This window comes from Zosterops lateralis (assembly GCF_965231275.1).
Source record: "Zosterops lateralis genome assembly, chromosome: 1".
Lineage (NCBI taxonomy): Eukaryota > Metazoa > Chordata > Aves > Passeriformes > Zosteropidae > Zosterops > Zosterops lateralis.
In genome coordinates this window covers 148902187-148915850 of record NC_139762.1, presented here as the reverse complement: position 1 = coordinate 148915850, position 13664 = coordinate 148902187, and the positions used below count along the sequence as shown (strand labels likewise).

General features: G+C 45.8%; 1 protein-coding gene across 2 annotated transcripts; it reads left to right on the top strand.

Annotated features, from left to right (window-relative positions):
* Nucleotides 1-4163: 4163 nt before the first annotated feature.
* Nucleotides 4164-13171, top strand: KLHL38 (kelch like family member 38). Of its 2 annotated transcripts, XR_014591607.1 has the most exons (5): nt 4164-4304; nt 4855-6335; nt 7705-7810; nt 9312-9875; nt 13138-13171. XR_014591607.1 is itself a non-coding variant. In XM_083876955.1 (4 exons), exons 2-4 carry the CDS (start codon nt 4986-4988, stop codon nt 9596-9598), a joined length of 1743 nt encoding a protein of 580 aa, XP_083733081.1. In that variant the 5' UTR covers nt 4164-4304; nt 4855-4985; the 3' UTR covers nt 9599-11912. The 2 variants fall into 2 exon arrangements, 1 of the variants encoding a protein (XP_083733081.1); XM_083876955.1 differs by lacking the exon at nt 13138-13171 and having other exon boundaries at nt 9312-11912.
* The last annotated feature ends 493 nt before the right edge of the window (nt 13172-13664 follow it).

Here is a 13664-nt window from a genome sequence, read left to right as displayed (position 1 = left end):
TCCTCTGTGACTCCAATGCTGTAAAACTTGTCCCCATGCCTCTATAAGTTTAGGCCAGGGGTTCATGACCAGTATCTATAGATGCAGCCCGTTGCCCTTGCCTGCAAAATCAGAACATAGCCCAGATTCTTGAAATAAGCCTTAGTTCAGCATTAAGTATCATACCAATGTGAATGGCAGCTGTGACAATAGCACTCAGGGAAATCATGTTTGCTGAGCAGCTAAATAGAAAATTAATAACATAGTAGTTACAGAGGAATGAGAGAGAAGGACCATAAGGATATTTGGACTTAAAAAATACGAAGAAGATCAGATGGCTGGCAAGTAGCAGCAGTAGCAGAAAGTTAGCAGATTTTTCTGTGGGCAGGAGACAGCATTCACAAATTGAAACAGTAGAAATTCCTATTCAACATACAGTAGCAGGTTGTCTAGAGAGGCTGTGAAATCTGCACCCTTCAAGATTTCAAAAGTTCATCTGTACAAGTCCCTGAGCAAGCTGGTGTTCTCCCAGACTAGGCTGGGCTGTTACCCCAGCCAGCCACCACTGCTGCTTGGGGCATCTTCCTGTCCTCTCCACGGCATCTGATTAATTATGATCCCTGTAACTGTCTCTTTATACAATGAGGAATGTTAATCCTGGGCTTTGTTCCCTCTCCCAGTTTTATTAAGACCATAATGAGGAATATTTTTTTTTCTTGTCCCCTGTCAATTTAGACTGAAAATTTGGGTAAAGGGATGACCTGTCTCTTGATTAATGTGGGGGCTGGTGGTCATTGAGACAGTGCACGTAACACTGAACAAGCTCAGTGAAGCCTCTGTCTTGAGCAGTCCTTTTTCTTTATACATATTTGTTCATTTTCACCTGAATTGTAATAGGATCAGTTTATGAGTTTTATAAGTTATCTGACATCACCGTTCTCTGTGCACCTGTCTGCTGGTCAGATTACGGCTTTTTTTCCACTCTGTTGCTTAGTACATGACATTGCATCATCCCATTGCATTAAAACATAAGAAGAGCTGCTCTGGGTCAGATGAAAGGTTCAATCACCATAATTCCAAAACTGAACAATGCCAAAGGCTTAAGGAGAAAGTGCAGAAAAGAGCAGGGTGAGTATATAAGCTCTACAACATGTTCATTCTTTGGTAGATACTTCTATTTTCTAGAAACTGACCATGGACGGAGTTTGTACAGCAGCAATTAGAGAGGATCACAGTTTTTAATAGCCCCCAATGGCTCCAGCCCATCAAGGGTTATGGGGCACCTGCAGCATCACATCTCACACTGCTGCTGGGTCACATACCCTGTGAATGAGCCCATTTTCCCATTTGTGTTCAGACAAGACCATTATTTGTGCAAGATCTCACTCTCATGGTAATGCATTAATTTTGTCTTCCCAAAAGAAAGACCACTCAGGTCTGGTTCAGTCAATAGCATACCTCCCTAGAAAACTCACCTCAAGAACTCATTTAGAAACTGATTTTTTCTGACAACTTAGACTGTCCCGTCTCAGTAGAGCTCATGCCTCCCTTCCCCCCACAAAGAATGGGGGCCATACAGGACATATTGTCTTTGGCATGAAATGTAATTTCTAGTCTATTTATAAAGAAAATCCTAACTAAGCAGTGCTGATGTGTCTGCTTGGTTGTAGATGTGTCTGAAGCCATAATCTATGGGAAAAATATGAAGAGAGTTGTAAGGCAGGCAGCAGGAGCTTCATTGCTCAGAAGCCCTGGCCCTAAATTGGCAGGGACCTGTGTGGTGATTCAGCAAGGAGCACCACCACCCTCCCCAAAGCAATGAGCTATTTAAACAGCACACTCCATACTCTGGGCTAGCAGGAATTTGCATAACTGTGCAAAGCCATTGAGCCTGGGATCTTCTAAATAAATGCCACATTTATCAGTATCTGAAGCACAACAACATCCCACCTAGCTTTCCCCAACCCCATAAACCAGTGTCATTAATGAAGTCAGATAGCATCCTTTTTTTCTTTAAGGGTTAAAAGAATAATCCACAGCCACTGCCAGGAAGAGGCAGAACTAAAGAGGCAACAAGGAGTTAGAGCCAGAAAAGAGTTATAAAGCTAAATCAGTCATCAGAATGGACTGCAACAAGAGCATATACATACAGAGCAAGAAAGAAAGCGAGAGGGCGTTTTGTTTGGGTAGCTAATGTTCCCTGGACAAGGAGAGAGAAAAATTCTCCTTTGGGTTTTTAATGCCACTCTAAATATTTATAGCAAGATCATGTCCTGCTGGTGAGGCCCTGGCGGCAGGGAGTAGGGAGGGTTCATTTTCCCCAGCACCCCAACATCATTCTGAGGTCATTCCTTTACTTGAGAAGAGGGAAAAGGCTGTAGATTGCCATGTTTACCCTCAGAGTGACTCATCTGCTATAGTCAAGTCCAGTGGCTCCTGCTCTTTTTCTCCTTCACCGTGCCTCCAACACACGTGTGCACACACACACGCAGATTGTGTGGGCAGCCTCCAAAAGCTCTGCCAGCCTGACTCCACCCTGTCTTTAACACGGCCCTGGGCCTTCAGGGTTTTGACTGGCCTTCAGGCATTTCACCATGTCCTTAGGCTGCACTGAAAAGCCTCTTGGAAAGGCCACGTACAGCATGGCCATGATGCAAAGCTGACATTTTCAGAGGAGCAGGCTGCCCACATCCCTGTGATCTGCTGCACCATGGACGCAGGGGCAGGAACATATGGAGGACTGCAAACACCGGCATGGCATGGGAGTTGACATGAGGGCACTGTGGCTCCCAACGAGTTTTGCTCATCTGCCTTGCTGTGACTAAATGCAGACATGACTCACCCGTATTTCAAGCTTTGGCTTTGAAAATATGAGAAGGACTTTTGCTTTAACTTCGTGTTTCCCTGACATAGTGATGCTTAGAAACTACATTTTGGCTTCAACCCCACCCTAGAACAAAGGGAGACATCTCAGCAGAGATGAGGAGCCCAGTCCAGTTACCCAGGCAAGGGCAGCCAATTCTATTCCTCATGAAACACCCAGGAACTTGGTATAGAGCTGGGACACATCACACTTGACCTGCTGAAGACCCTGAGAGGGCAGCAGCTGGGGTTCTGGAGGATCCTCCTCTGACACAAGGAGTTTGAATTATCCAAATCCAGCCCTGAGGATGGATTTAGGCTCATCATCACAGATGCCTACCATGGGAGTGTTAAATATGGGCACCTACATGTGATTGAGGCAGCTGAGCACCTGTGGACACTCAGCAGGACTGTTCCCCTGCCCAAATGTAGGTTGCACATACTGCTGACCTGAATTACATGGCAGACTTAGTTGTGTTGACCAGACCTCACTGCATGCAAAAGGACCTAAGACCTTGTTCATGTTCAGCCATCTGCAGTCAGGGACTGCATTACAGTGTGTGCCCTGGGGAGCTCTCTGTGCCACCCTGGGAATTGCTACTCTGGAATCTTGGTTTCCAGCTTGCTACCTGTAACACTGAGCTTCCTCAAGCCATCTGATTGAGAAGTTCTTTTCTAGGGGTTTCAGACAGCTGAGGTCCTTAGACAAAAGGCCACAACCTGGTGTTTTCTATATGAAATATCAAGCAGCACCATAAAGATAAACTGCTCCAAGAGTGAGCTTCACTTTCTGCCTGGTGAAAGTAGCTGGGCTTTCCCTGCCCACCCTGGATGCAGGGGTCCCAGTGCATCAGCATCTCCCACCACACTGCAACAGGCTGATGCTCCCCACATCTCTCCATAAGGTGGAGACACGGTCCATCCCACCGGCGTCCCTCGAAGCCCTTCTCACTCCGCCTTTCCCCACGAAAGGACGGTGACAGCGCAGTGCGAGGCATTGCAGACTGTTTACAGGCTTCTAGAGTTCCCAGGCACTTTAGGACAGCGTCCTGCCACTGTTTCCAAATGACCAGCCAGGACTTTTATAAGTAAACTTTCCTCTCTCCGTGTCTATTTTTTTTTATATGTAAACATTTGCCAGAAAAACACCACTGGGGCATGCTCAGAACCAGCCGGGTCATTGCAAAAGGCAGCGGCGGCGTCACATGCGATAAGAGCGCGGAGCCCGTGTGCGCCTATTCTTAGCGCTGGAATGTACACAATGCCCGCGCCCGCCGCTCCCGCGCTGCGCCCGGCAAAACCCACTGCGGCACAAACACCGCCAGAAATCGCCCTCTGTGAATCACCTGCCTACTGAAAGAAACCTCCCGTGGGTTCAATAGGGTTTTGTTTTAGCTGTGGAAAAAACTCAGCAGAGAATAAACGACAGAGAGTAAAGTGCATGCAGTGAAGGACAGCAGAAGGTAAAACGTTTCTACCCTTCGGTTCCACTGCAGATTGAGCAGTTAAGCCATGGCCGTAGATGCTCATCATATTGTTCTGCCTGGCACTTAATTTAGCCATTGTGTGTCTGATTAACATAAAAAACCCACAGCTAAGCAGAGTTAATAAATAACTTTTAATGCAGATTCCCAGTCTCTAGGGTTCCGTTTGCCCTGCTGCAGAGTTCAGCTCTGCCAGATTTGCATTCTTTGGGAGTGACTAACTCTGGAGGAAAGAGGCACAAGCTACTAAACTGCTAATACTTTAAAATAGCGAATAAATGTCTAAGTGCATTTATTCAACATGATGGAAATGGACAAACCGATTGCTTCAGCCCTCCAGCTTTAATCCAAAATCAGTGAGATAACTTCAGTGCTTTTGCTTCTTGCCAACGACACAGGCAGTGCTGACCTCAGAGCTGCAACCTATCTGATAGTTTTATGAAAGTTTTAAAGGGTCTTAAAGACCTTTTGGCTTTTTTTATTACTTTCCCACTGTGCTTAAACCATGTTCCATTTTTATGTGTAATAGTGAACGGATATTTACAGCAACATCAAAGTCCTGATTTGTTCCCTTGGAGTTGGATATTTCAATAAAAGCTGCTAAGAATTTGGAGTGGTTTTTACTGCCAAGTCCAGAATTCACCTCTCTCATATTTTGCTATGGAAGAGGGATCCACTGAAGAGTTTCTCTTCAAAGACCAGGACTTCTCCTCTGACCTGCTGAGGCAGCTGAATGCTCTGCGGCAGAGCAGGATGCTGACTGATGTCACCCTCTGCTCCGGGGGCTTTGAAATCCCCTGCCACCGAAACGTGCTGGCTTCCAGCAGTCCATACTTCAAGGCAATGTTCTGTAACAGCTTCAGGGAGAGTCACCAGCCTAAAGTCGTTCTGAAGGGCATCGACGCTGATATTTTGGATCAGATTATCCTTTATGTTTACACTGGGGAGATTCTAATATCCACTGAGAATGTCTTGTGCCTCTTGGAGACTGCATCTATGCTGCAGTACACAAAGCTGTTTGAGGCCTGCTCTACCTACCTCCAAGACAAGCTGACTCCTGACAACTGTCTGAGCATGATCAGACTGGCAAAAGTCTTGAACTGCCAAAGCCTGAACAAGAAAGCCAAGGCTATGGCTTTGAGATGTTTTCCTGTGGTGGCCTCTTCTGAGGACCTGAAGGACCTCTGTCCCACAGAGCTCATTGATTACCTTGGGGATGATGAACTTTGTGGGGAGGAGGAGCAGGTCTTTGAGGCACTGATGGTCTGGATCCGGCATGACCTCCAGGCACGACGAGGCTACATCCAAGAGCTGTTCAAGAAGGTCCGACTTCAGTACGTCCATCCAACTTTCCTCTTCCATTTCATTGCTAACGACTCGCTCATTCAGTCCTCACCCACTTGCAGGAGCATCCTGGAGTCAGCCCGGAGACACATGTTTTCCTTGTACAGCACCAACAGCCCGGACATCAAACCCATGATGCATGTTCCTCGCAGGTACTCCAACCAAGAGTTCCTCATCATCGTTGGTGGCAGGAAGGACAGCCAGCAGACAACGAGGGATGTCCTGCTGTATGATGACAAGACGAACCAATGGCTGAGCCTGGCCAAACTCCCCATGCGCCTGTACAAAGCCTCTGCAGTGAGTTTACACAGCAATATTTTTGTGCTCGGAGGGATGCCTGTTAGCAATAAGAAAAGTCTGGTCAGTGGTAATATTTACATTTACTCCCTCAAACTGAATCAGTGGAGGTTGATTGAGCACATGCTAGTTCCACGTTACTCCCACAGAAGCTTGGCATATAAAAATTATATTTTATCATTCGGTGGAATTGGTGAAAACCAGGAAATCCTGAATTCTGTGGAAAGATACGATAGTGTCTACAACACCTGTGAGAGCATGGCAAACATGCCTGTTGCCGTCCTTCACCCTGCTGTTGCTGCCAAAGATCAGAGGGTTTACCTCTTTGGGGGAGAAGATATAATGCAAAACCCTGTTCGACTTATCCAGGTAATGGTCAGTCCTGCTTGTCGTAGGCAATTTCTTCTAAGGTATTCAGCAGTCCATCACCTACATGAGGAAATCAAACCTCTCAAAAGACTTCATTGTGTGTTGCAGCAAGAGGCAGGATGAGTTGATCCATGGCCTCAAGGAGAATTGCAGCTCTTCCATTTCCTCTTCTGAATGTTTTTCAGGCAGCAGCCCCGAGGCACTGCTTTGGGTGTCAGTCAGTTGTGCCACTGGTGGCAACAGGGCCAGGGCTGCTGCAGGTGATGTCACAGCAGGCAGCAGCAGCTCCCCCTGCCTGGCTTCATGCCTGTAGACAATCTCACCAAAATCAGTGGTTTCCCCTTGGTGCAGAGCTGGGGTCTCAGCCACCACCTGCTCGCTCGCAGCAAACGCAAACACTCGCGATCATTACAGCGATTAGATACTCACTCATCAAAGGGCCAGAACTTAAACTGACAGTCATTTTGGATAAACAGTCATGTTAAAAATGTGGCTTCTGCCACATGTTGCTGGCTCTCTGCCTGCTCTCAGCTGTTACACTCTATTAGGAGGAAAAAATATATTAAATTTTTTCTTATCTGATTTAATGCTTTAGCAACATTGTAGTGTTTCTTTTCCCATGAGTGTTTTTCACTGTTCACCTTCTTTAACCAAGATGGATCATTAAGCTAAGATGGCAACCACGACATGAGCAATGCCTTATAATGGTACTTCCTTATCAGAGGGAAGGAAATGTATTTATCAGTTAGTGGGGAGATGCCCTGGTGATATTTGCTATATTAAGAAGCAAATAACATGACATAAAGGTTTATGTCACCCAGATGCAGATGATTGAATGATCATCATCTGGCAACAGTTCTTTTTCTCACATAAATCGATGACTTAGATACCACTCTAAGTCCTTTTGCCAGTCTGAGTGCATACCAGTCACCAGCATAAATATAGCAGCTGGGCAAACATGGTGGCTGCCAGCAGAGCTAGTTGAAGCTGAGGTTTGTTTGCCCAGGAAATTTCTAAGGCTAATAAGGAATACACAGAATAACTGGAAAATGAAATGAATCACCTTGCCCTTTGGGAGAACTAGTTACAGTGATTTAATGGCCGTGCAAGAAGCCTTCACATGGCAGATACACTGCTTTGGTGCTTGTGCTAGCATCTCCTGAACAGACAATCTTGGGGATCCAGAATGCTTTCCAAGGGGATGTATTAGGGAAAAAAAGTGGGTACATTCTCAGATTTCCAGCAGTTTGAGCCAGAGGATTGTATTTTTATTAGGACAAAATAAAACCCAGAATTTCCTCTGTAATTACAGATGCCAGTTAAAATGAAACACAAACAGCTGTGTGAATATTTATAAATTTTTTGTCAGGTTTACCATGTCTCCAGGAATACATGGTTTCGTATGGAGACCAGAGTAGTGAAGAATGTCTGTGCACCAGCTGTGGTGATTGGAGACCAGATTATCATCGTAGGTGGTAAGGGCTCTGTTTCACCTTCCCTCTCCCTTCCTCTGCCCAGATCCTTGGGTTTTTGCAGCCTTGGGGTGCTCTCTCAAAAAGCACCCAGATCTTGGGAAGGAAAAGAGGAGGGTGCCCACCCTCCATGCACTTCTCTAATGGAGTCTCATGGCGATTGAAGTGGAGATAAGTTCTCCATGAGGCACTTTCTTACCCCAAGTGGCAGTACCTGGATGGAGGAAACTGAGGAAAAGCCAATACAAGTTACTGCTCCTGGGAGGCAGCCAGGAGCATGAGGGTCCTGAATGTCCCCTGCTGACTCAAAGCCTGGTCCTCCCTGTCTGCTCCACTTGGAAGAATGGAAAGCACAGTTACCACAAGGCCATGGATGGCTAGTCAGGAGCGGTAGGCTATAGGTCTATGAGGTGTTGCTTGGTCTTTTGGCTGCCTCCTGGGGGTAATTGTGAAATATCCCAAAAGGACCGTGAAACACTTGGAAAGAGGAAACTTCTCAGTGCCTTTTTCAACCTGAGTACCACCCTGTGCCCATGGCAGTCAGGTGTATCATGTCCTTGATAATTTGGCCTCTTCCTTGACCACAGACTGCCAGGAGAAAGCCTGTGTTGAATTATTTAAGGAAAAATGAGATACTAGTATCTTTAGCAAAGCAGAGGATCATACCCAAACTGCACAGGATTTCAAGGTGGTGTCACCCCTCAGGGAGAGGCCACTGCTGTCCTTTGCAGTGAGAAGAGGGGAGAGCTGAGTCCAAAGGTTCAAGACTATCAGGCTCCTATGTGGCAGATTTCCCTCATCTCAGACCACACTCATGTTTTCCTACATGGGTAAGGTACTGCTGGGTACCAAGCTTCCACACCTCCACTGCTCCAGGGCAATGGCCCTCTTACCAGCCTTTACCTCTCAGCTGATACGAGGTTATATCACCCCTCAGAGGAAGAGCTGTCCCCTGGGTCACTGGCAGGGTGGCTAGCACAGATTTGGTCCTGAGGGCTCTAGGAGTGGAGTGAGCACTGGTGGCACCGTGCTGCTGCATACCCAGCTCCAGCAGACAGCTATAACTCCAGCCCAACAAGGCCCATCCATGTGCCATTGGTTTCTGTATTTCCAAGTGAAGCTCTAGGAGTCTGTTTGGTAAAAAGAAATATTTTCAGATGTTTGGAGGCACATGTAGGTAACTGCAAGCTCCAACTGTGTTTGACAGTTTGGTTGCCTGACCTGATGGGCTTTATATGGTGCTCATCGAGCCTTGGCTGCCAAGGTGCTATGAGGCAGGATTAAAACAGACAGGAAAGAAAGATAGACAGACAGGCATTCCTGTGACACATCATCACTTCTTAGTTTAGATATCTCAATCCGGCAAAATTATATACTACTATAATAGATTTTATTGAAGACCAGCATGAAATGTATTATTATTATTAATATTATTCCTTCTGCTGGCCATAAGCACTTAATTCCCATTCCCATCTGTCTCTTCCACCTCTGGCTTTGCATTCAGGGTACACCCGGAGAATAATTGCTTATGATACAAAAGGCAACAAGTTTGTTAAATGTGCAGACATGAAGGACAGACGAATGCATCATGGGGCCACTGTCATCAAGAACAAGCTGTATGTGACAGGAGGACGATGTCTCACCTCAGACAATGTCATCAAGGACCTGGATTCCTTGGACTGCTATGATCCAGAGACTGACATGTGGACACCAAAGGGAAAACTGCCGCACAAACTCTTTGACCATGGGTGCCTTACACTCCAGTGTGTCCCCTCTTCTAACCTTCTCTAAACCACTCTTGGTACTTCCTTGATATTTTGTGCTTTTCTTCCCAGAGAGGACCCACCTCACTCTGCAGAGAGCACATGGGGAATCTTCATGGGATCATGCGAAGTCCTGACCTTGAAGGCACCAGCAGTGTTAGTCCTTCCCAGACCCTGTGCCAGAAAGGTCATGAGCTTTGTGCTCACACTGTATATCACACTGGCTGATATTGCATGTGGTGCTGCTGAGTCCAGTCTGGAGGCCTTACCCAGCATCTCACGAGGAAACAGGAAAAAGATACTGGGTAAGAACCCAGTGTGGGATTTGTCCTTGTACAAACTTTGAAAGTGAAGGGGGATGCTGGTATCTCCAGGGAAAGTAAGATCTTTGCTGTCATGCAAACTCAGCTGCCTGCCACAGGCCTGTGCTGCCCATTGCTGACCAAGCTTTCCATTTCCACTGGTGGGAGTGTTTAGAATAGGAAGCCCCAAGCTCCAGTCTTGTAGCCAGCCCAGGAGCAGCTGCCTGAGTTCGCTGTGGTAGTCAGTTCATAAGAAATAAAATTTTAATGTTCCTAACAGCTAACTAGAAATTGGCAAAAGACTGATGCTTTGATCTGAACTCTCATATTGCAAGAAGAAGCAGATTTGACTTTTCTAAGCTAACACTCTTCCAAAGTGCAGGGAATATTTTTGTTCCATCTGCCTGCCCTCTGAAGGATCTGGAGAAGATGGGATGGAAATTAAGATTGTCTGCATCTTCTTTTTCAAGGGATCTTATTTTGCAGGGATCTTTCTTCTCCTTTTGCATGAGGAATAGCAGTGGGGTTAGTTAGGATGACTTTGGCTGATGGAGTTCCTGAAATGTAGAACAGCAGAGAGGATTCACAGAGGAAAGGGGATGTAAAAGAGAAGAGGTATTTGGGAGGAACGATTTCTTTTTCCCTTTCTCCTCTCTCCAAACCACTGGAAAAAAGCCCACAAGACAAAGCCAGTGACAGGAAGCCAGCTTTCCAAGAAGAGCAAGTCTAAATCTGCCACTTGGCAAAACAGCTCTGGCTCCACCAATATTTTCATGGGGTTCTGCCACTAAGTGCATACTTTTAAAGGGAGGGGATTAATCATCAGACACTGAACAGGCTGTGAACTGCTGTTAGGTCACTGGGCTTGGTAAGATTGCTGAGATAGCAAGGAGCTTTACAGATGACCACTACCCAGAGAAAGGATGGCAGAAACAACACCCCTTTTTCTTCATATTTGAGAAAAAGTGGGACTTCTCAAAGGGTACGGGGTGGCATGAGGAAACCATGCTCAACTTCCCTCTTCACAATCTTCACCTCACAGCCATGTGGTCACCTCCACATTGCAGAAAACCAGCTCCAGACACTAAGATGGCCTCACATAAATTGAGCAGAAGAGTGACAGAAATAGTTAACAAAGTAGAGGGCTGGAAGGAAGTCTTTAGTATCAGCTGCTGGTTCAACAATGCAAAATAAAAGGGCTATTATTGTTTGCATGAGCTTTGTGTTCAGGAGTTCCCATTGTTCCCTCCCTGTGTTGATAAAGGGAATTGGTTTTGCACCAGTGGTATTGCCAGCATTTCCTTCTAAGGATCTAAGTAAACCTGAAAAAAATGAGTGGGAACTCAAACTCCTCTCCCAGCTGAGAAGCCTTTGGCTAGATTTCTCTTCTGTCTTTCAGTCTATATCATCATCTCCTCCCTGTGCAAAGCAGAACTAAATCATGGCACTTGCCAAATTGAGCTGGAGCAGTGATTCATCCTTGCTTCCTTACAGACCAGCTCCAGCTCCCTGGAGAAAGAAGCCTTGTCATGGCCAATTATGGAAAGTCTGCCCCAGGGAGATGTTTATTCCTAACCCTGTAGTGCTGCCTTCCCAAACTCCATCCTGTTGTGACCCCACTCAGCTCCAAACTCCAGGAGACGCCAGTTGCTGCCATGCATTTTAGCTGACACAAATCCCTGCCAGGCTCGTGACTGTACCCAAAACCGAGGGGGGAAAAAAAAAAAAAAGTTGACTTGGGGCCATAATCCAATGTTTGCAAACCATTGCCACAGTCATTAGCTTACCCTTAGAAGAAACAGATTTTCTTTTAATTCCTGTATCATATAACTAGTGATTTTTTCTTTGTTCACGTGGGACCATGCAGTACCTTGCACAGCTGGGCAGGAAATGGGGAGTGCAAAAAAGATGCAGGGTTGCAGCAGGATTGAACACAGCATCCTTCTCTTGGGGAGCCCTCACTTCACCCCCAGGTCATTGGAGATGCCAAGGGCTATGGCCAGCTCTGCTCTGGCTGCAACCCTGTGCTCCTTCCCTTCACAAACTTCTCACCTCATGCCTATTATTGAAGGAATTTGGGATTGCTGGGCATTAAATTCAAAACCTGGTTTCTAATAGGCTTTTAGATGCCTATTAGAGTTTAGATGCAAACTCTGACAAAGCTTTTGGGGCCCTTTGAAGAAGAGGGGTTGAAATCAGAAAACAGTGTTGAGTCTTTCCAAGACAGACAGGGGATGACAAAGTTGCTCAGTCACAAGTAGGGAGCAGCACACTCAGCTACAGGATGGGATACTCAGCTCTGGGTAGGCACTATGGGGAGAAGGGATGTTGCCTTTCTAATCAGGTGCTGACCCCCACCTGGACCACCTAGACCAGTATCTAATACCATCCTCACTGCTTTACACTTGCAAAGGTACTCCTAGCAAGAGCTGACCAAGGTGCCTCTTTCTCCATTGTCAGGAGAGGACTTTTCATGGCAGGATCTACAAGGTTGTCACTACCTGATATACTTTTACATGCTTTTTCAGAGGTCTGATCATCCCAATATTCAAGTATTTGAGTACTCATCTAGATGGGAATCCCCCATGGGAGAGCAGCAAGGTCCTTCACAAATACAGTGATGGCTCCATGGAAAATTGGGAATTTGTTGCTCTTCATTTAATAACCATGGAAGCCATGGAAAAGAGGATTTTTAAAAAGATTTCTTCTTGCAACTTCTAGAAGGATTGAGCACCTGCCACATTTTTTCAAATCAGGGAGTGCTCTAAAAGTTCATCACCATCAAGGCCTTGTTCTCAGGTGCCCTGACAGTCACTAGATCATGGAAACCATAAGACCACATGGCTGAAACCAGTCTGTTCCATGGGACAGGGAGTTACCCAGTCCATCATGGTGCTTGTCCAAAACACTGAAAATCTGCCAAATCTGAAACACTGAAAATCTGTCCAAAACACTGAAAATGAGATGCTCTGATCCCTCCCCAGGTAAAATACTTGAGGTGTTGTTGGCCTTAGAGCTTTTATCTTCTTTGCTGTACCTTCTGCCACAGAGATAAAGGGCAATTGATTACCCTTTTTAGATGCCATATATTTTTTACATCTTTAGAGTCTATTAGGATGTTTCAAAGTCTGTAGACTAAACAAACCCAGCCCTTTCAATCTTTCCTCATAAGTCATGTTTTCTAGACCTCTGATCATTTTTGTTGCTCTCTGCTGGACAATTTTCAGTTTGTCTCTTGGTAGTTTTTTTATTTATTTAATTGCAGGGCCATGGCTCAGCCTTTCAGTGCTGAGAAGGGCAATAAACCCTTTCTGCATCTTACCTACAGCATTCCTGGTCTCAGAGCCCAGAAGGATTTTGCTTTTCACAGCAGCAGCACAATACTGACTGGGGTTCTGCTGTCATCACAGTTAAGGAATGTTTGCAAGTTTGGGCAAGGTCACATGAAAAGACTGCAGGACACCTAGAATGTCCCAGAGTTATTCCCTAACTCCATCTTTGCTTTGGCTCATCAAGATCCCAAGTCAGAACCTGATGAAAACAATGTCTCTCCGTGGCTTCAACAAGGGGCTTTAGACATGTCCCTAATTATTGTGTTCTTATCATCTGGGTTCATCACTAATTCTGTTAATTTTAACAGCAAATATTTGATGTTTGAGGTTTGGGTTTTGGATGTTGTTTTTTTTTTGCGGGGGGGAGAGGCGGTGGTGGTTTGGGGTTTTTTTAATACTAGGGGAAAGGTTTCAGCAAAAAAAGAAAAGGAACAGAGGAGATTGCATTTTCTTTTCAACT

What these genes read in the sequence shown, in the direction of transcription:
- KLHL38 (XM_083876955.1), top strand. Translation starts at nt 4,986, where the DNA reads ATGGAAGAGGGATCCACTGAAGAGTTTCTCTTCAAAGACCAGGACTTC. An exon ending in ACCCTGTTCGACTTATCCAG is followed by an intron (nt 6,336 to 7,704) that starts GTAATGGTCAGT and finishes ATTTTTTGTCAG; the next exon opens with GTTTACCATGTCTCCAGGAA. An exon ending in CCAGATTATCATCGTAGGTG is followed by an intron (nt 7,811 to 9,311) that starts GTAAGGGCTCTG and finishes CTTTGCATTCAG; the next exon opens with GGTACACCCGGAGAATAATT.